Below are 20,685 nucleotides of genomic sequence, written 5' to 3'. Positions count from 1 at the left end.
CTGCCATTATAAGGATAAAATGAGATAAGACATGGAGAGAAACCTCTTAACACAGAACCCAGCACCCACTTATTAGCTCTTTGTACTATAAATAATGAAACCAATTTAACCTTTTTTCCTACTAGTAAAGGGCAGAAAAAGCTACCTACCTGATCAGGTTGCACTGAGGATTAAATGAAGTTATATCCATAAAGCCCTGGGGTATTATTATTGTTAACAGGCAAATTATAATAACAAATTATTAATAGAAATTATTTTACTGTAGCTATATACATGAATCAATTAATAAGACGAATTCCAAATTTACCGTGTGTGTGTGTGTGTGTGTGTGTGTGTGTGTGTGTGTGTGTGTGTTTTAAACCCTATAAAGGCAAATTAACTGCTGAAGTTACACCTCTGTCTTCACAAATGTCTTCTAAACATGAGAAGCCAGCACACCGCCAAAAATGCAGGGAGTTATAGGATGTAATTTACAATAAATACCCTCTTTTCTTCATCTTCAAAGGCGAACACTGAACGTGTAATAGACAGCCTTTAGTTTTGGTCCTCAAATCGTTTCTGGCCTCCTGTAGGTGCTGGGGCTAGGTGACTAATGCTGGCCATTGAGCTGTGAGTCAAAGCGACTCACGTTACTTCTGGACCAGAGTATTTAACTGCTGGTGGAAGATGCAAAGTTTTCAAAGCGCTCCTCCCACCTGTCACCATGTTTGAGACCTCTGCTGCATTAGCTTGGTTGCCCAGCTGATCCATGATAAAATGGGACACAAACAAGAACTAAACTTTTGAGACTGTCTGTAATCACTCATCATAACCTGGCTATCCTGACTGACATAAACTGGTCCCAGAAGTGGGGTACTATTATAACACAAAGACTAAAATACATGCCATTAGCTTGGGGGTCAGGCAGCAAGGAAACTTCTCAACAGGCTGAAAGGGTGGCATTCCATTGTAGGTAGTACAAAATATTTCGTAAAAGTCAGTTACCATGATTTTGGAAAGATCATGTAATTAATAAACTTGTAGCTCTAGAAGAGGTTAAAAAACCTGGACATTAAAATGGTGTGTTGGTTGCTTTGTTTGATATTACAAGAAAGAAACAAAATTTAAAAATCGACTAGTTTGTAAGCAGGAATAAAAGAGAAGAGGCCAAATATTTGAGGATTTGCAGTGCTTGAAAAGTGCTTCTCAACTCAACCCGTAAATTAACAAATCAAGAAGGCCTTTGACTAACAAAGACGGTAAGGTTCAAACCAAGGTATGGTCCGGATACCCACGGTTAAAACACACGAATGGATTAGAGTCTCAGAGCAGAGACCCAGATAAAACTGGACACACAGTTAAGTGCTTTCAGTTGAACAAAATGCTCAGAGAAAAAAGAGAGACAGAGACAGACACTAAGGATGCAGCTCTTCCAGCAAAAGCTAACAGGCTTCTGGGATTAGCATTTAGGAGACAGACAGACAGCTGTAAAGAACTGAGAGTACAAGCCATCTTCCACACTGAGCTAAACGGAACCACGTTACAAGCCTACAATGTTGTGCTGCCAACAAACAAGCGAAAATCAACAGCCCGGATTGATTTAAAAGTACCCTCAGGTCTCCTAGCTTCTACAGAAAGGGAGCAGGCTGTGAAGGGCTCTGGCCCCCAATACCTACTTCAGATGAGGCTAGAAGATGATGGAAAGAAAGGAAGCATCTCCTGGGTATCAATGCCAAGAGCCACACAAACCAGTGGACTGGGAGCCCCTCCAGGAGCCTGCACTTGGTACCTACGTAAGAGTATTCCTCACACCCAGGGAAAGGAGACCCTTATAAAGCCAGCCTGGTGGGAGTCCTGAGTTGCTACGCATCAGGAACTGCTGTTTCCATTGTCCAAAGGGGAGCATTACTGCGTTGATCAGGCCTCTGTTTTTCCAAAGTAAACTGGATGGGGGGCGGGGGGCAGATAATATTTTCACTCACAGATCTCCAGGTCAAGGGGAAGCACATCCAAACCTGATCTAGGGAAATAAGTGTATCACCTGGAAATCCTAATATTCCAAGCTTGATGCTGTCTAGCTGGTCTCTTTCAGGCTGGGCTCACTGCGGGGGAGATGAGTACACTTTGTCTGTGGGAACGACAGTGATGCAAATCTCTGGTTGACCAGAAGGGCAGGTCTGTCATTAACTGCTGTTTGCCAAATGTTTTTGTTCTTTGCCATCTGGTCATTATGGCAGAATTGTATCTCCTGGTCAAAGATACGGTTACGGTGGAGCCATGCAACTTGCTCTGGCCAATGAGTTGTGAGCTGAGGTGATGAAACCCTCGTGTCTGGCTTCTGGCCAGAGCATGTGAGTAACTGATACAAGACAGGAGACCTCCCAGAGCTCTTCCCTCTAGTATAGTGCCCAGCAAGGTTCAGAATGGAGGCTGTCCTGTCAGCTGGGTCCTGGAATGGGGGCACATAAAACAGAACCCCCAAATCAACCCAGGCGACAGTGCAGTTAGAAGCCAATCTTTGTTATAATGCCACTAAGGTTTCACGGCTGTGTGTTCACGGTACAACCCTGCCTACCCTGTCTGATAAATGGAGGGAAACCCTTAACGCCACTGAACACGTGAGTCAGAGGCAAACTTACAGATCAACTATGGCAGGTTCCTTCTACAACTGATAAACATGAGGTCTACCGTTAAGTGACTTGTCTGATCACAGAGTGATCACATGCTACAAGAATTTGATGGAACCATCATTATCCTCATGGAATTCTAAATTACAGAGTGAGTTATGTTCTAATCTCTAAACACAGTTCTGGGATAGACTGAACTAGAAACATATGAATAAATTAGCAATAGCCCAATCCAGTCATTCACTCAACAAGTAATGGTGGCATTAAGCTCCAATGCTGAAAGGTACTGGGAGCTCCAAGTCATGCGGTAAAGACTAATGAAACATCTCCATAAGTGGACCGGAAGCTCACAAAAGTAAATTGCTAAGAATGATACTATGGGAGCATGTAACCGACCTATCTTAATGGGTAGATATCTCAGCAAGTGACCCTGAGAGGAGATGTGAGGGATCACTGGGAGAGCACTAAGCCAACCCGCAGGGGAGTAACGTTTTGGTACATGGGATAAATGAGGAATGACCCTGTTGCTGGAGGGAACCTGAAGGCTTTGGAGGAACAAAACGGAGGCAGGGGCCAGATTACGTAAGGCCTCACAGATAAGCCAGCCACTTGAAGAGCAGTGGAAACCCTTTACAGGTCTTTCGCAGGAAGTGACACAATGAGATTTCAGTTTTCAAAGGACCCCTGGTTGTGCTAAGAATATCAGGGAAGCAGCAACTGTACTCTTGGGAAGACCTGTTAGGAAGGTACTGAAATCTAGGCAAGAGATGTTAGTACCCTGAATTAGGGAAGTGCCACTGAAGATGATAACATGTGAACTATTTAGGAAATTAAATACCACTACACTGGAATTTTTATTCAAGATATTTTAAACTCTTGCTAGCCTCTCTGAACTTTTATCGTAGTTCTCTAATTTCTCCACTCTGATTCACAGTAAACCCAAATACATTAAACTGAGTGAAAGGACAGCATGACACCAACATGATATGGCTGGCATAACACATTTATATCACAAGATACCTCTCCAACAGACCCCAGAAACACTTTAAAAAGATACACATAGTGTATTCCATTGCTTCCCACATGGTAAGGCAGGCTACTTACTGAAAACTTTCTAGACCAGGATCTTAGAAATCACAGATTTTTAAAGTTCAAATGTAAGATTTATTCCAGGAAGGACTTAAAAGGGCTGGGCCCAGAAATTAAGGGACATTATAGTTTTAAAATTGGCCTCTGGCTAGTGATACAATGTATAAGGCACCCCTGAGAAACAGTTTTAGATATGAATAAGAGTTAAGGTTCAACTGAGAAATTTTACATGGAAAAAAACCAGCCCTAAAAATAGAAAGATGAGGGGGAAAAAAAAGTTAATCCTGTCACAAGCATTTCTTTCTTCTGTCCATCTTCAAAAAAACAGAACAAAAATGTTTCATCACTACAAAAAGATAGGAAGAGTTTCTGAGGTATATTCCACAAAATCACAGCATAAAAGTTCAGACGATACATAAAGTAGAACTCAACAGATGTTTTAAAGTGGTGCATAGAAAACTCAAGACAAAGGAATCAAGGAACATATTTTTATGGAATTGATTCTATGGTATTTCCTGGTAGACAGAAAAAAAAAAGATGGCTTTTATTTCATTGGAATTGCATTACAAAGGAAAAATTCACTAAGGCAAAAAAAGTTCATACAGAATTTTCACAAATAGTGTCAAGATACCACTATGATAGATGAACAGGAAAATTCAAAGACAGTGATAAAAACATAACTGCAACCAAAATTTTGGTTTTCAAGCCACTTTCAGATCAGAGAGAAAATTTTAATGTAAAAACTTACTTTTAATGTAAAAATCTTTAATGTAAAAATGTTAATGTAAAAACTTTCAGTAAAATAATTGATTTTGATTTTTGCATGATTCTACCTATATTTACTTCAAATGGGGGGGCGAAAAGAGAGATGACTTTTCAGGAACTCAGCGTTAGAAGTTGGCTTACACAGTTTTGTTAGACTGAGTGATAATGTACAAATTTACCCAAAGTAAAAATAGAGATTTCTGATCTTTACAACCAGGACTTAAAACGACTGCCTCAGATTATGGTTTATTTACCATATGAAGTCTAAGCTCCTTAAAGGAAAAGACACGTCTGTGGACCCTGTAATACTCAGCATTACACTTTGTAAGTGTAAGTTTACAAATATTTGATGCATCAACGCCGTATAAAATAAGTGCTTCTAGCAGAGCATTTCACAAAACTTACCACTGGAAAGGCCAAGACATTTTCTCTGGCTTAAAATTTTGGATTATTAGAATGTCTCATGTCCCTCGCGATCACAGAGAAAAACATGCAAAGCCATAGCTTAAATCCTACTTTTACTAGCCTGCTCCAAAAGCTCAAAGGCAGGTAAAGCAGGTAACTGACCACCATTTTAGAGTGCAGATAATCATAAAGTACCTAGATTTTCCCAGAACTATATAAACACTGATTAAAGAAACATCTGTGCCAGAACAGTGTTACGTTTCTGAGATACAACACTGCTTCTGCTTTCAGAGGGCTTCAAGCGCAGTGAAAGCAACAATCATATAACTGAATTTGTTCTCTAAAACTCCTGGTGATGTCACTCGGGGAGGCTAAGTCAAGAAGGGCTTCAGAAAAGCTGACTAAACATGGGGCCCGGAAAGGCACGTGGGGTCAGGGGCGCGGAGCGAGCACGCGCGGACAGGGGAGCTACGAGAGCTGAGAGGGCGTGGAGCCCGCCTTACCGAGCTGCGGGCTCGCGGCGGGCGGCCGGGCTCCAAGCGACACAGGCACCTTCCCCTGGTGCTCACAGCCTGGGGCGGCCCTCTCGCACGTACCAGGGCTGGCCTGTGTGACCCAGGGCTGTGGCACAGGTGATGGCGGCCACGCCCAGGGCACTCCCGTGTCGGGCGGGCGCGCACCTGCTCCTGGCTGGCCTGCTGGGGGGGGGGGGGGCGGGGTGCAGGTGTCAGGCTGTGTGGACACACGGGAGGGAGTCACAGAGAGGCCCGGTGATGGCTGCAACGCCAACAGCTTCTGCCGACAAGAGCCACCCGGTAAAGTTGCTCCCAGATTCCGGATCCTCAGAAGCCGGGACCAGTGTTTGCTGTCGTGAGCGGCGCAACTCTGGATAAGCTGTCACGCAGCAACGGACAACGCGCACACACGTGAGTACGGAGAGTCCTCACTGAATAACACAACCCTAAGCTGTTGGAATGGTCTGGCACTGGGCCCCGGTCTCTGAGGACAGTGTCAGCGAAGAAGCTGTTAGTAAGAGCCCTGTGGTGTTTCACAAGGTGAGGCGAACGTTACTGGAAACCAGAGGAAGAGGTATCCCCGTCAGGAAGGAGCAGAAGGTTTACTGACACCGACCCCGTCAGGTGTGTGAAAAGTGGGCAATCTGCCTAATGAACTGGGTGACCTAGCTAAGGAGGCTTTCCACCAGAGAGCTGCAAGTGCCGCCCTGTTCTTCTGCCATATACGGTAAAAAATGAGAAGATGAAATGGAGAACCGTTATAGAGGAGCCAGGACGCGAAGGTTTGGACGATTTGCAGTCTCACCAGACTGAAGACGGTGCTCAAATTCAGGAATGGATTCTGACCCAAGATCAAATCCAGGGCTCTGACAGACAAACACGGCCTAAAAACTACGCTGAGGAAGTGACTAGGAAGTCCTCTGTAAGACCTCAGAAAGATCCAAGATGGTGTCTCAGAGTACTCTTCCGTCAGACCAAAGGCTGCTACACAGAACTATGTGCTTCAAAGATTCTCTCAATCAAACAATAAGGCTGTGAGGAAGCTTAAGGGCGTTGTCTCAGCAGGAGCTCGAGGTAGTAAAAGGCTTACCTCCAGAGGTTCATGGGCGTGGCTTTTGGCTAATGGAATAAAATTAAATAGAAGACCAATACAACGCATGGAAGACCCACAAAGTTTTTAAAAGAATTATATAGACAGAAACATTACCAGCTTGAACTAATGGAGATAAGAGACAATACAAAATGAGAAGAGGCCTTCAAAGTCCTACAAGTTAAGGGCTTTGCTGGCGGGAAGCAAGTTAAGAAAACCCAGTAGCAAACAGGTTAGGTTCTACCTTCGTGAAAAAGGAAGGGTGAACCAAATGCCCAAAGGGCAAAACTGACAGCTTGCGTGAATTATACCCAGGAGTTGACACTCAACCAAGGAATTACCATCATTTGCCTGGCTGGATTTCAGCAATGCTATGGACCAAGAACTCCCCTTGAATAGGAACGTTTTATAGCAGTTATCCCAAGCCTGACCCAATACTGTATACTGGTCGGGGCAGAGGGTGGGAGCAGATGTCTCTTTAGCTTCACAGGTTGAGAGGAATTTGTACCTGAGAAGCTATATGTAATGAACTACATTTGAGACGCCTCAGCTGTACCTGAAACCAATCTGGATGAGATCCTTACGCTGTAACGGGACGAGACTTTTGGGGGCTTTGGGAGGGAGGGAGAGTATTCTGCATGTGGTCAACTGTGGGAGCCAGCCTCCAATGATCCCTGTCTCCTGGCATGCACAGCCGTGTGAGGCGCCCCCTACACTTACCAGGGTTGGTTTGTGTGACCAACAGCAAGAGATAGAAGTGACGACGTGTAGCTTCCAAAACTAGGTCACAGAAGACTGTGTGTTCTCTCTCCCTTTTGGACCCATTCCTCTGGGGGAAGCCTGCTGCAGCCCTACTGGGCTGCTGTCCCAACAGCTTTACTGGGACTCTGTGAAAGATCCCGGGCCAGTATCACCCACATAAGCTGCTCCTAAGGTTCCCAGCCCTCAGAAACCGTGTGAGAAAGTGAAGTGTTCGTTGTTTCAAGCTACGAAGTTTGGGCGCAATCTGTTACGCAGCAACAAACAACGAATACGGGGCTGAAGGAGGGGAAACGGGAAAGACTGGGGATGGAGGCAGCAGTCAGATCCTGCAGGGCCCAGGGAACCCCACTGAAAGGTTTTTGCATTTTATTCTATCAGAAAAAGGAGCAACTTAAGAATTTAGGTAGCAAAATAACAACCAGACTCAAAAATATCATCCTGACAACTTTGAGGGGGGTGTAAAATTGAAAACTAGAGTACAGAGACCGGTTAAAAAGCAATTATAAACCTTTCAGAATTAGAGCACATCCTAATCTTTTAACAGAAATTCTTAGACCCAAACGCACGGCTGTACGTGAAAGAGCAGCCTCCAGAACTAAAAATCTGTACGGCACAGAGAACTATATGCAATATCCTATGATAAACCATAATGGGAAAGAATATATTTAAAAAAATAATGTGTGTGTGTACGTGTATATATATATATTTATGTATACACACACACACACACACACACACACATATATATAACTGAATTGCTTTGCTGTACAGCAGAAATTAACACAACGTTGTAAATCGACTATACTTCAATCAAAAAACTGATTAAAAACGTTTAAACATTTTTAAAAAACAGAACTAAAAACCACTAAGATGTACAGAACCTGTTAAAAAGTACAGAAAACGTTTTTTCCCAGCAAATTCTTTGAAACACATTTCATACATTTGAGGCTGGGAAACCAAGCATGTATTTAAGTTGAGAAAATAATCCATTTGAGTTGACTGCCTTGACACGACTTAAGACCTTGTTTTTTGATACCTTGCTTATTATCTCACATTCTGTCATAAACACAACTAGATACGTATAAAAACCATACCCACTCACTATCAAAACACTCATCAAAAATCATTTGCTATGATGGAAATCTGTTGAAATTTTAAAATCCTACCTAAAAAACACATTTCCATCCTTCAAGGACAAAAATTAAACTAAAATAATAAGTAAAAAAGATCCAAGCACCTACTATAAGTAAAGCACCATGCTATACACTTTACACAGGCTCATTTCATTCTCATACCACACTTAGAGAGACCTGGGGTAAATGTTAAGTAACACAGACCACAACTTAGCTCGTGTTTTGAACCCAGCAGAACAGCTGTTTTCAACCCTGTCAGACCCAATGCTCCCTTTTTTCAAATTACTCCACTCTTCTACTTATGCACGTTTTAATATAATCAATCCAAGGATCTAACTGCAAAACCAAGTGGAAATTAAAGGAAAGTAAGTTATAATAAAATACTATGTGTTTTCAACGTGTAAATAATTGGGATATGTACCCAGGAAGACAAAACGAAGTAACTACAGAAGCTTAGATGTCTACAGAGAGCTAAAAAAGCAGACTTTTTGCAGGCCTGTACTACCGTTGACTCAAATACCACTAACAATGTTGATAAAGCTATTACTATTTCCAAAACGGTAACAGTGACTGCAAAAGTTCTCAACAACATGAAGTACAACATTCCCTTACTTTATGTACATTGCAGCCCTGGAAATTTTAGCGTATACCAAAACTACACAGAAAACACTTTACAAGTAAAATGGAATCAGGTTCTTGACTCAGATAATCTGTAAATGGAAATCTCACCAACTGGGATGTTCTGCGGGACAGTCAAAAAGTCAAACAGGCAATTCTTTGTTTTGCCGGGCTGTCCTCTGCGTGGTGGCACTTGCATTGTTTCTGTCCCCCAAAGCACCTCCCCCAAACCTGTGACAATCAAACCCCCATTTTCCGGAATGTTCTGAGGGTGAGCGACTGGTGCAGTGTTGAGAAGCACTGCAGAGGAGGGAGAGTTCTCAGGCGCTCAGTAACAACCGTTAAGGCCCATTTCCTGGGTCCTGAAACAGGCACGCTGTACAAAAGCTCTTCTCTGTACAGATTATTACACACCTGAGCGGCAGGAGTGACAGGCCTCGGAGTTCACCGGGCCAGTGTCTGTCTGGTGGGGCCGCCCCTCCTTTGGGCCCCCCCCCACCCCGTCCCCAGCGGCAGGAAGGGATTCTGAACCATCTGTGCATCTGAGGTTGGCCGGATAAATCCCATCGTTCTTCACACCCATGACCAGAGTTCACGACTTGACAGCATCACTCTAGCTCTTACTACCACTCTGACCCAACATCCCCTAATCTGACCCAATCTTCTGGTCTTCCCCCCTCCCCCACACTTCCACGCTGTTCTCTAGAATAAGACATATCAGTAAACTCCTCTCCACAGTCTCAGCCTCTTTCAACGTTCCCTCATCCCCTTGCTCTATTTTAAGCCTGGCAGTGTCTTCCAGAAGCAGCACTCCCGGAGCCCTTCCAAGGAGAAGCTGTGTACCTTCCCACGTCCCACACACTTACAGACGGGCTAAGTGTCCTCCTTGCCCGCCACTGCCAGGCCACCCCATTCCTCTCCACTGTCCTGTCAGAAAGCCTAAGCCCGCAGCTGTTCACACCCTCACTCCCTCTCCCCGGAGCTGCTCTGCTCAGGCAGAGCTCAGGTCGTCTTCTCAACTATTCCCACACCTTCGGCATCACCCTGAGTAACGACGTCTACGTGGACAATACACCGCTGAAATCGAAACTCAAGCATCTCACTCTTTAACTGGCACCCTCCTGGCTCAGGCTCCCCTGTTCCAGCACAGCACCCCTCCCCCGCAGAGCCATCCCGGTGTGTCGGACCACTTCCCCGGTCCACACCAGCTCCCTGAGGCCTTCCTTTCCCTGCTTAACCAGTTTGGATCCAGGTCTATCATGATCATCTACCTCACACATACTTTTAATGCCCTCATCCCTCTTTCCCCCCTTTGTACTTGCTGGGCAAACCTCAACCCTAGAAAGACCTTATTATATACCTGCTTTATTCTTGAACTCAAGTTGAATGCTTGCATTCAACTGCCCAAGTGAGCAGACTGGTCTCACTTAAAATGATCACAAACCCTGAGCCCCCAGCTGGCCCATCAGTCCTGTTACACTTCTCTAGTAGGTGAGCTTCCCACACATACCTTCGTCTCAAGGCCCCCCCTTGCTCTCAGGTGATGACGTCACCTCATACTGCATAGAGGCAACAGAATCATAGAATAAATACCCCACCCTCCCATTGCCAACTCTACCACTGGTCATATCATATCCTTCCTTACTTCTAAAAAGGAAAAAGTACTTCTGCTTAAATCAGTGACCAAGCCCTCCATGAAAGCAATCCAGGAAAAGGTAGGAAACAGTTTTTAGGAACAAAGTCCTCGAGTAGGAGAGGAAATAGGATTATTTCATCCTTTTTAATGACATCATTCCAATGGTTACACTAGTTCTAGTAACTTATTTATTTATAATAGCCATTTTAACTTTTTTGTCTACTAACTCTATTACCTGGGTTATTTCTACATCTCTTTCTGTTGATTAGCTTTTCCCTTAGTTATTGGTTAGATTTTCCAGCATCTTTGCATACCTGGTGATTTTTTTTAACTGGATGCCAAACACTAAGTTTTATGTTGTAGGATCTTTTACTATTCCTCTAAACATTGTGGGGCTTTACTCTGGGACACAGTTATCCGGAATTAGTTGGCTCCTTTTGAGGCTAGTGTTTAGTCTTTATTAGGCTAAGTCCAGAACAGTTTAGTCTAGAGCTAATTTGGCCCTACCACTAAGGAAATGACCCTCTGAGAACTCTTATCTGATGCCCTCTGCATTAGGAGGTCTTTCCACTCTGGTCACTGAGGACATAACATATTCCCAGCCCTGTGTGAGCTCCCAGAAATGTCCCTCCTACTTCTTTCCAGGTGCTTTCCCCCTCCAGACAGGCTCAGACCAGTTTTCGGCTAGAGACTCCAGGGGACCTCTCTGCAGACCTCGGTGCATCTCTGGTACCTAGCCCTGAAGCCACTGTAGCCTCCCCAAACTGAATTCTCTGCCTCTTCAACTCCAGGAGGCTGGCAGGCTCTATCTGGGGCCTCCCCTACCTGTGCCTGTAGCCTGGAAACTCTCTAGGTAGTGGCCTGGGCAATGGAGGACTCAGCTTTGCTTCCCTACTTTGCGTCTGCCTAAACTGTGTAACTAATTTTTTAAAAGAAATGATTTGTTGATGCCCCCAATCCCCCCCAGATATTTTTTCAGTGCCTCTTCCCAGCACAACTATTCCAAGGAGTCGTCTATACTTGCTCTGACCCTTTTATTTATCTTTCAGTATTTCTTCTATTCCACTCAGGCTTTCCTTCCCACCACGCTGTCAAAATAGGCCAATGGCACATATCTAATCAAATCAAACAGTCCCTTCCCCTCACTCATCTTCTCCGTGGACGGACTTAACCAATGTCCTTCCTTCTTGAAACACCTTTACCCTCACTTTCTTCCTAATTCTCTAACAGCTCCTCCTCTTCTTGAGCCTCAATGCACAGCCTTAGAAACACCTGTAACCCAAAGACCTTCAAATTTATCGCAGAGCCCATGACTTCTGAATTGTGCACCTCTAGTGCAGATTGCTCTAATGCTCACATTCTTGCGTACCCCGCTAAACACAACTGAGTAAGAGGCACTTCAAACTGAGTAATAAATCCATCCTTTATAAACCCTCCCTCCTCCAAATTTCCCTACATCAGGAAGCAGGAGCCTAATCACCCATCCACCCAGCTGCTCAAGGTAAAGTTCAGGGATTAATCCTTGATTCTTTCTCTCCATCTAGTACATTCTAATCTGTCAGCCAAGTTCTGTTGGTCCTACCCTCAAACTATACCTCCAGTTTATCCATTTCTCTTCTTCCCTACCACCACCCTATAGTTACAGCCACTCTTGCCCGGTACAACTCATTCTGCACATGGTAGTGAGAATAACCTTGAAAAGACATAAATCAGATCATGTCACTGCCTTGCCTGAAACTCTCTAAAGGCTTGTTACTTCACCTCAAAACTACCCCAGCTCCGTGCAGTAGCCCGCAATACCTCACCAGATACAGGCCCCCGACTGGGTCCTCTGGGTCCTCGTACTGCTCAACCCTCTTCGCTGCCCTCTGGCCACACTGGCCTCTGTCCCTCACCTGGGCTCCCTGCATCTGCAGCCTCTCTGCCTGGCACGTTCTCCATGCAGGCCTTCGCAGGGCTGGCTCCTCCCACCTCAAGTTTCAGAGCCAGCGTTCCTTGACCCTCTGCACAAAGAAATCTCTATCCTCCTCCTGCCACCTGAAACTCTATACTGTCCTGATCCACCGCCACTTTCATTCATTCGCTTTTTGTCTCTTTTCCCATTAGAATTCAGTCATTCAACTAAACAAATACTGAACACTTACTATGTGCCAGGCACTATTTCAGGTGCTGAAAAAACACCAGTGAACAAAGCAAACAAAAAGTCCTGCCCTCATAGAGCCTAGGTGCTAGAATGTGAGCTCCATGAAAAAGGGGCTGTTTGCTGACTGTCAGATCCACAGAGCCCACAGCAGTCCTTAGTTCACTGTAAGTGCACAATAAGTATTTGCTACAAAAGTGAATGAAATTGGATTTATCTATATTTTCTTAGTCTTTGTACAATATGTCTCAAAAATCTTCCCTTAGCCATTAGAACAATGATCAAATTCTTGCTTTAGACTTCAAAACAGCCTTATTTATATTTTGTTTCCCCTTCAGACTCTTATTATCTTATAGGTAAAGCACAAATTTGCAACCTTCAATACAATATCCTGATTCTAATTTCAAACTCTCATAACAGTAAAAGCATTCTGTGACTACTGCAGCCGACTTATATTCTTTTAAGTGTTTTAAAAAACACAAGCCTTCTCGACTAAACCGGAACCAATTATCCATGCACCCAGGTTACCTTTACCTCTGTGTAAACTGTGTTTATGTAGAGTGCAAATGAAGCCATCAACTAATTAAAGATGTAATGATTACTCTAAAAACACATAAAATACATAAGTTAACAGACCTAAATGCACTGGTAACATAATATGCTCACTACTACAGGAAACTATCACGGCCCTACTTCATCTTGCAGTTAAGAAAATCCAGGTGTGTGAGAGCACGCAAGCACGTGTGTGCACAGTCAGACGCTGGATGAGGTCTCAGGTCTAGTAACTCCCAGCTTGATGCTCTTCCCAATTAATAATTACCTAAATTTAAAGACACAACTTTTCACAACTACATCGTACAATCCTCTGAGGATAGACAACACATCTAACATATTTATACCAGACAATCCTAAATACAAGGGATTGTACAAATGTAAGTAGTTTTGAACAGCAACAAAAAGCAAGGCCATCGTGAACATTCACTTAGTATTTGGTAATAATGAAATGCATGTGTACAGCATTTTCACGGATACCGTCTGATTCACTCCCCAGAGCTATACCTCCCTCATAAGGTAGGTCAGGAGAGCGTTGGCACATGAAGAAACTAAAGTTCATCCCGTAAGCTTAACTGACTTGTCAAAGGCCACAAATGCCAAAGTACATTCTTCTCAGAGGATATACAACTGGTACTTGTGATTCTAAGATAAACAAAATAATTCATCCCAATATAGAAAGAAGATTTGAACCTTTAGTAAATCACCCACAGGATATTTCAAACCTCAGTTTACCTTTGCCCTGGATTTACCCTAAGTCTGCGTCATACTTCTTCAGCCAGCACTTGCTATACAGAAGGAAATTCAACCAAAATGATTTGCTTTAATAATGTGTTGCAAAACTCAGCAAACTGTCACCAGGCGTATCTGAAGCTGAACCAACTTAAGGATAACCTCCATGACAACAAATAATCGAAGACGGGCTTTATCTTTTAAAGAACTGATTATATCCCTACTCATCAAAGAGACAACTCAGATCATGGGTCACAGTAGATTTATTAACAGCACGTTTGTTTTTGATTTTCATCTACCTACGGTGGGGCTGGTGGATGAAATTCAATTCTACTATTTAAAGGTGAAAAGTTAAGTATCCACTCTGTTTAAAATACCGAAATTGCTCAAAATCATTAACTATTATCAGAGGCTTTAGTAAACTTGACCAAGATAATGGGCAGAAGTCAACAATTAAGCTTCAAGTAATTCACTGAAAGTAGTTCTAGCAAGTTGTTTAAAACATCTGAATCACTTCTTTTCTCGGTGATTTCCCTGTAAATTGATTTATTCTTACAGAGGAGTTATTGTAACATATTAATATAAGTCACACTTCAAGGGTTCAAAAGCTTACTTTAAAAGTAAAAGACACTATCTAGTTCTGCCTATGTATTTATTTCATACTTTCATACTACTTTTGCACTTGGAGACTCAGAAGTCATTTTACTCCCAAATTACAATATAAAATTCTCATTTCCTTGTGGGTTGTCTTCTTCTAAGAAATAGAATCACAAACCATACCATCATTCCTTTATATAAAATGCTACCCTCTACTTTAAAATTACGTTTTAACCAATTGCTGATAACAACTACCCTTAACTTTTCAGAAAAATGGAATCTCATAGTCAGAATCCACACGTTCATCTCTTGCCATTATGTATGTACATAGATACACATACATCTTCCATCTGTTTCTCTCCCATTACTACTACTACAGACCACAATATGGTCGAATGCAATATATAGACTAAACTAAAACCTGTACCTCCAGTTTATCCAAACATAGTCTTAGATACTATTAGGAATGGCTAATTTAATATTTAATCCTATCCACAAATTCATGAACCTGTAAGCACAGGTTATTAGTCTTTATTTACAAGATTTAAGCTCTCCTGTATTTAGATGGCACTTTTAATTAAGTCCTGTTGATTAACAGAAAGAAAAGGTAGTTCTGCATAAATTCCATTACAGAGCGCAAGCACCCACAAAACACCATTAGACACATAAGCCCATTAGTTTTCATTATTGTTTTATAAGAAAATGAAGTCTAAGTACAAATGATACTAATCCAAAATCTTAAATATCAAACAGCACACCGAAACAAGAGCTAATATTAACACTTTAGGCACCAGGCCCTACAGTTTTCAAGAGGCTCCTTTTGTAGGTAAGAGCCCTCAGTCTTCCCGAGTTGCCGATTAATTTTTGCCTTTAATTTTTCTTCTCTGATTAAGTCTATGTAGTAACTTCCATACTGATGAAACCAAAATGACTGCTGAAATTTCTAGAACAGCAAATCTTAACCTTGGGTTTTCTACCTTTATCAATACCTTCAGAAACTCATGACAAACATGAATTTTCTCCCGAGAAAAATATACTGTCACAAAACTGTATATGCGTACCATGGGAATTCACTACTTCTAGCGTCATTTCCACATAACCCTCAGAACCCAGCTGATACACTCAAAAATATCTTGGGCAGGACAGAAAATTGGAACTAGACTTCATTATTGCTTCTCAATTATCTTTTTTTTTTTTTGTGGTACGCGGGCCTCTCACTGCTGTGGCCTCTCCCGTTGCGGAGCACAGGCTCCGGACGCGCAGGCTCAGCGGCCATGGCTCACGGGCCCAGCCGCTCCGCGGCACGTGGGATCCTCCCGGACCGGGGCACGAACCCGCGTCCCCTGCATCGGCAGGCAGACTCTCAACCACTGCGCCACCAGGGAAGCCCCTCAGCTACCTTTGACTTAAATTATTTGCTACTTAATGGAAAGCCCCAAATATCCTCAATTCCTTTCTAATTCAAACGAGCTGTAAAAATTAAGCTTTGCTTCTAGTACAGGTGCGACTTCACGTATTTCTTTTCACTTCCAATGCGGTGGACAGAATGGAGGACTCTAGATTAAGGACTAAGAAATCTTGGTTTACAAAATTTTAAAGGAAAAAAAGGATTCTTAGTTTCTGTCAGAAAAATCGGACTTTTAAACATCACTTAAAGTGATTTAAGCTTGTTTTTATAAAACAAACTAGATTTTTATCGTTTTGAAAATGTAGTGCTTAACTACTTTTCCTCTTAACACAGATATGTACGTATTTCCACTTTAACCCCTAATTGAAAACAAAAAACACCTACCTGTCTACTTTATAAACTTGGTTTTCATAACGTTGTATACTGGCCACTAATGAAGGATACAGTTTGAACAGAGGAAAGACAGGGGTATGGGACTATACATCTGATTAGAACCCTATTAAAACCAGGTGTTGGACTGCAATGGCTGGGCCCTACACCCAACAGTCCCAAAGGTGGCTGCGTAGGGCAGTAACAAGGCGGTATCATCATTAACGTTCTAATTACCGTCACACTTCCTTCTCTTCTCCTTGGCTGGAGAAGAGGTTAAGCCTCCACCCCTTACAGTATATGGAGTCACACACTCTGGCATCCCCATGAAAAAAGTTAAACTACTAGAGGAACCAAGCAGCTCCACTTTGTTGAGTATCACTTTAAAACCAACTTTTTCAAAATGTCTTTGCTGAAGTGAGAAGTAACCATAAAGGAAAACGTAAAGCTCCAATTGTAATGAAAACATTCGATTGTACTGGTAATCTTGGAAAAACTACCCTTTCATTTAAAGGTGAAGCCATGGCACTAAGTAGTATTTCAACATTTCTAACCTTAAAGTTAAGATTATAATCTTAAAATTAAAATGTTAAAAAATTATAATGGTGCAACCTCTGCACCCCCCATGTGTTTAAATTAAGGGACTTATTTCATATTTAGAGCTGACAGCCTATTGATTTCCCATGATCTGAAAATTACCTGTTATTCATTAAATCAAAGCCTTTATCAACTGTTACTTTTTGATATAGCAAGTTACAACGTATCACATTATACCAATTGAGACACTGAATCTCTAACATCTATGTGGCAGTCAAGTCCTTCAGTTTATTACAATCTGGAGTTATTTCTCAATCCTCACCAAAAAAGGACTAACAACTAAGTTCTAAAGTTGAGTATAATTCATGTTTGGAGGGGAGGAGGGGACTTCTACTTAAAGTTGTTTCTTAAAAATTAAGAGGCATGCCTAATTAAGGCAGTGCGTTCAGCTTATATTAAAATTAAATGGGAATACTTTAATAAGTGTTATCCTCCCTGTGTTTAGACGTAGCATTTCTGCCACGTTTACCACAGAAACAAAATATGGTAACAGTTAGCAGGTACAGTTCACATGACAATTTTCCAGATATATTTGATCATAAAATGTCTTCTTAGTGAGGTGACATATATACAATACTGTCCTCATCTAATTCTGCCCTATCTTTCATGATCAACATAGGATTACACATTTTCTAAACTAGACACTCAATTCAGGTTCTAGATCGCTCCTGACCCTGACATGTCAATCGGAGGTATGAGTTTGCCTTTATAAGAAGCACATCATTCTTCAGCAAATTATCAAAAAGTTTCTTCTCCTCAGGCTAACCCGGAATTCAATTACCTTTAATTGTGCTTGGCATACATTTCAGCGCTAACATGCTACTTTCAATCCTGTGATCTACAGAGCCTCCCCCCACCCCCACCCCCGGCCAGCACTAGCCGCAGGACTGGAGAGCAGCTGTTTGCCTGGGACTGTTTACATTCTTCTGTTCAGTTCAGTGTCTATTCCTGAAGTCTATGTTTCACTGGTCATAGTTTTGGTTGGATGTGAAGTGAAACAAATTCTACACGGACGATGGGAAAAGTCAGTCTGAAGGGGGAAAAAAAAAACAATCCCTCAAAAACAGGGACTCCACATGTTAGAAAACAATGAACTACAAAATGTCAAAATCATTTCAGTGAACAGAAATGATCCGTAAAAACCTAATAAGCCTTGATACTTCAGTTGAGCTCAGCTCTGATTTCAGGTTGGGGCCCTTGGGACAGTCCAATGTGCTCCGAGGAGCAAGACTTCACTGAATTTCAAAGTGTACTGCAGGGTTATCTGTTCTTATCAAAGCTCTCCCCTTCCTCGGCTGCAAAACAGGAACTACCAATTAATTTCCAGGGCAGTGGTAACGACGACACCCCCACTTGAAAGTATTACCTGCAAAAATTGGAAACAAAAATAAAACCAAAAGACGAGATTCTGCAGTCACAAGTACTTTAATTTTTAAAAACAAATCACTTATTTAAAAATAAACAAGCGGCACCATTCTACTCTGCCGCTGATACAAGTAAAACACGTTGAGAGGTGGTGTCTCACAGGCAACGTGCTAAAGGTCAGGACCGCGCTGGACAATCTCAACTACTCCACACGCTAAGAAGACGCTACTCTCGGAAGGAACACGCGACGGTCACCACTATTTGACTGTGAAAGGTCAAACAACCCAAAGAGTTTAAACAGCTTTATTTTTCGAAATCGACATTACAGAGCAGGATTTCTGCATTTTGAAAATTCTTACAGCACCAAACAGAGGTATGACAGAACGATTTTCCACCACAAAACTGTAGCACCAATCCAGCGACTCCTCGACTTCCTGGAACTGTCAACACACTGCCCCCTGTTTAAGTGACTGTACCTGAAAACCAAGGTATGCAATTCCTTAGGGTGAGAAGCCATCAAGTGACCCTGCCAAGGACCTGGGGGAACGAGGAGAAGAGCCTATTATCCGTGGGTCTGAGCCCAACTTCCACGACCAGGGAGAGCTGCCGCTGCGGTACGGCGTCCGGGAGCCGTCGACACTTACATGGCGAAGCCCACCCAACCGAAACACCTCCAGGTTAAGATTTCTAGGAAGGGGTTCACTTAACCTGAGTTCGGTGGCGGGTAAGAAAGCCCTCTTCCAACAGGTAGATCTGTTAACACCTGCTTACATGGGGTCCTTTCTCCCCTAGCTCGAGAAACCCAGCCATCGGGCGGACTCAGGTTTTATTAGGGAAGCAACTAATAACGTTACAGGCTCCAGAAGAGCCACGTAGTACCCCCCAAAAACCCGCAACATATTCTCAAGGATCAAAGGAAAAGTCAGGAGGAGGAGTCCGACCAGGTAGGGCTGGGGAGGGATGGAGGCACAAGTCCCACGAAGAGGACGCAGCACCTAAGTCGGCTCCGGGCGGCTCGGGAGCCGCGACCTTCCGCGGCAGGGCTCCCGCCGCCCCCGCCCGGCCCCTTGGCGGCTCCACGTGGGCCGCGCGGCCCCGCCAGCCTCCCCGGCCGCCGGGAGAGCACGGCCCCCAAGCGCCCGGAACCTGCGCTGCCGGCGCCGGCGGAGCGCGAAGGCCGAGCCGGCCCCAGAGCGCCACCCAGCGGCCCGCGGAGAGGCCTGCAGGCGGGGCCTCCGCGGCCCGGCCGCCGCACCCCCCGCCGCCCGCCCGCCCGCCCGCCCGCTCGCTCCCTCTCCGGATGCACAAGGCCCAGCCCAAGCGCTCCGACCACAAAATGGCTGCCGGCAGCCTCGTCACGTGACCCCTTTGTGCCTTGCGGGCGCCTGAACTCCGCGGGGCCCGGGTCCGAGAGGCCGGGGTCAGCGGGTGGCCCAACAGGAGGCCCCGCCGGGCCGCCGCGGCCGGGGGGAGAGGCCGGGGGCGGCGAGGTAAAGGCCCCGCCGGCGACGGGAGTCGGCGGCGGAGAGAAGATGGCGGCCATTTTGTGTGGGTCTGCGCTCCGCCGCCGCCGCCGCAGGCAGCGGAGGGAGCGGGGCCCGGCGGTGGGTCGGACAGGGGAGTTAACACGTACCGACTCCTCTTCCTTTTCCATTCCGGTGGGCATCTGCGGCACGGCCCGGTTTATCGAGGCGTATTCGTGCAGGTCGGGCAGATCCTCACAGCGGAAAACCGGCAGCGGCTTCGAGGCGTCTAGCGCCCGCGCCCGAAACGACAGTTTACTCATCTCAGGCGCAGCAGATACCTCTCCGCTCTGGGGAAACGGCCCCGGCCAGCGGGATCATGGAGAACCGGGGGTTCGGTCCCCACTCGCCCGCCGCTGCCGGGGACTGGAGGGGCGGAGCGCGGAGCCCGCCGTCCGGGCACTCAGAGCCGCCGGGAGGTGGGAGGCCGAACCGCTCCGCTCCTCTCTCGCTCGCTCTCCTCAATACGCCATGGCCAACATGGCGGACATTAAAACTCCACTGTGCGCTCTTCAGCCAACCCCAGCCATTCCCCACACTGCATCGCGCAGCGGCGCGGGCACGCGGGGGGGGGGGGGCGCGGGCTCGAGGCCGGGCGCCGGCACGGAGCGCGCGTCCCGCCAACCCCCGGCGCCCGGCCCCGCTCCCCGCGCCGGGCCGCCCGGCCCCCGCCCCCACGGCCGCCAACAGGCCGGGCCGGGACGCGCGAGGCGCTCGGACGCCGGGGGCCACGGCCGACCTCCCCGCCCTGCGCGCCCGCTACCCGCCGCCCGCGCTCGCTCC

General features: G+C 45.0%; 1 protein-coding gene across 4 annotated transcripts in view; it reads right to left on the bottom strand.

The window, feature by feature from the left end:
• Positions 1 to 20,407, bottom strand: part of EPC1 (enhancer of polycomb homolog 1) — a 67,252-nt gene extending 46,845 nt beyond the window's left edge. For 3 of the 4 annotated variants that reach the window (XM_065870920.1, XM_065870921.1, XM_065870922.1), the window contains exon 1: positions 20,013 to 20,165. In XM_065870920.1, coding sequence (XP_065726992.1) covers positions 20,013 to 20,165 — 153 coding nt within the window. Of the gene's footprint in view, positions 1 to 20,012 lie in introns of all 4 variants that reach the window. The other variant, XM_065870918.1, reaches the window with a different exon arrangement.
• Between the last annotated feature and the right edge of the window lie 278 nt (positions 20,408 to 20,685).

This window comes from Phocoena phocoena, chromosome 2 (assembly GCF_963924675.1).
Source record: "Phocoena phocoena chromosome 2, mPhoPho1.1, whole genome shotgun sequence".
NCBI classification, from domain to species: Eukaryota; Metazoa; Chordata; class Mammalia; order Artiodactyla; family Phocoenidae; genus Phocoena; species Phocoena phocoena.
This window is presented reverse-complemented; position numbering and strand designations above follow the sequence as displayed.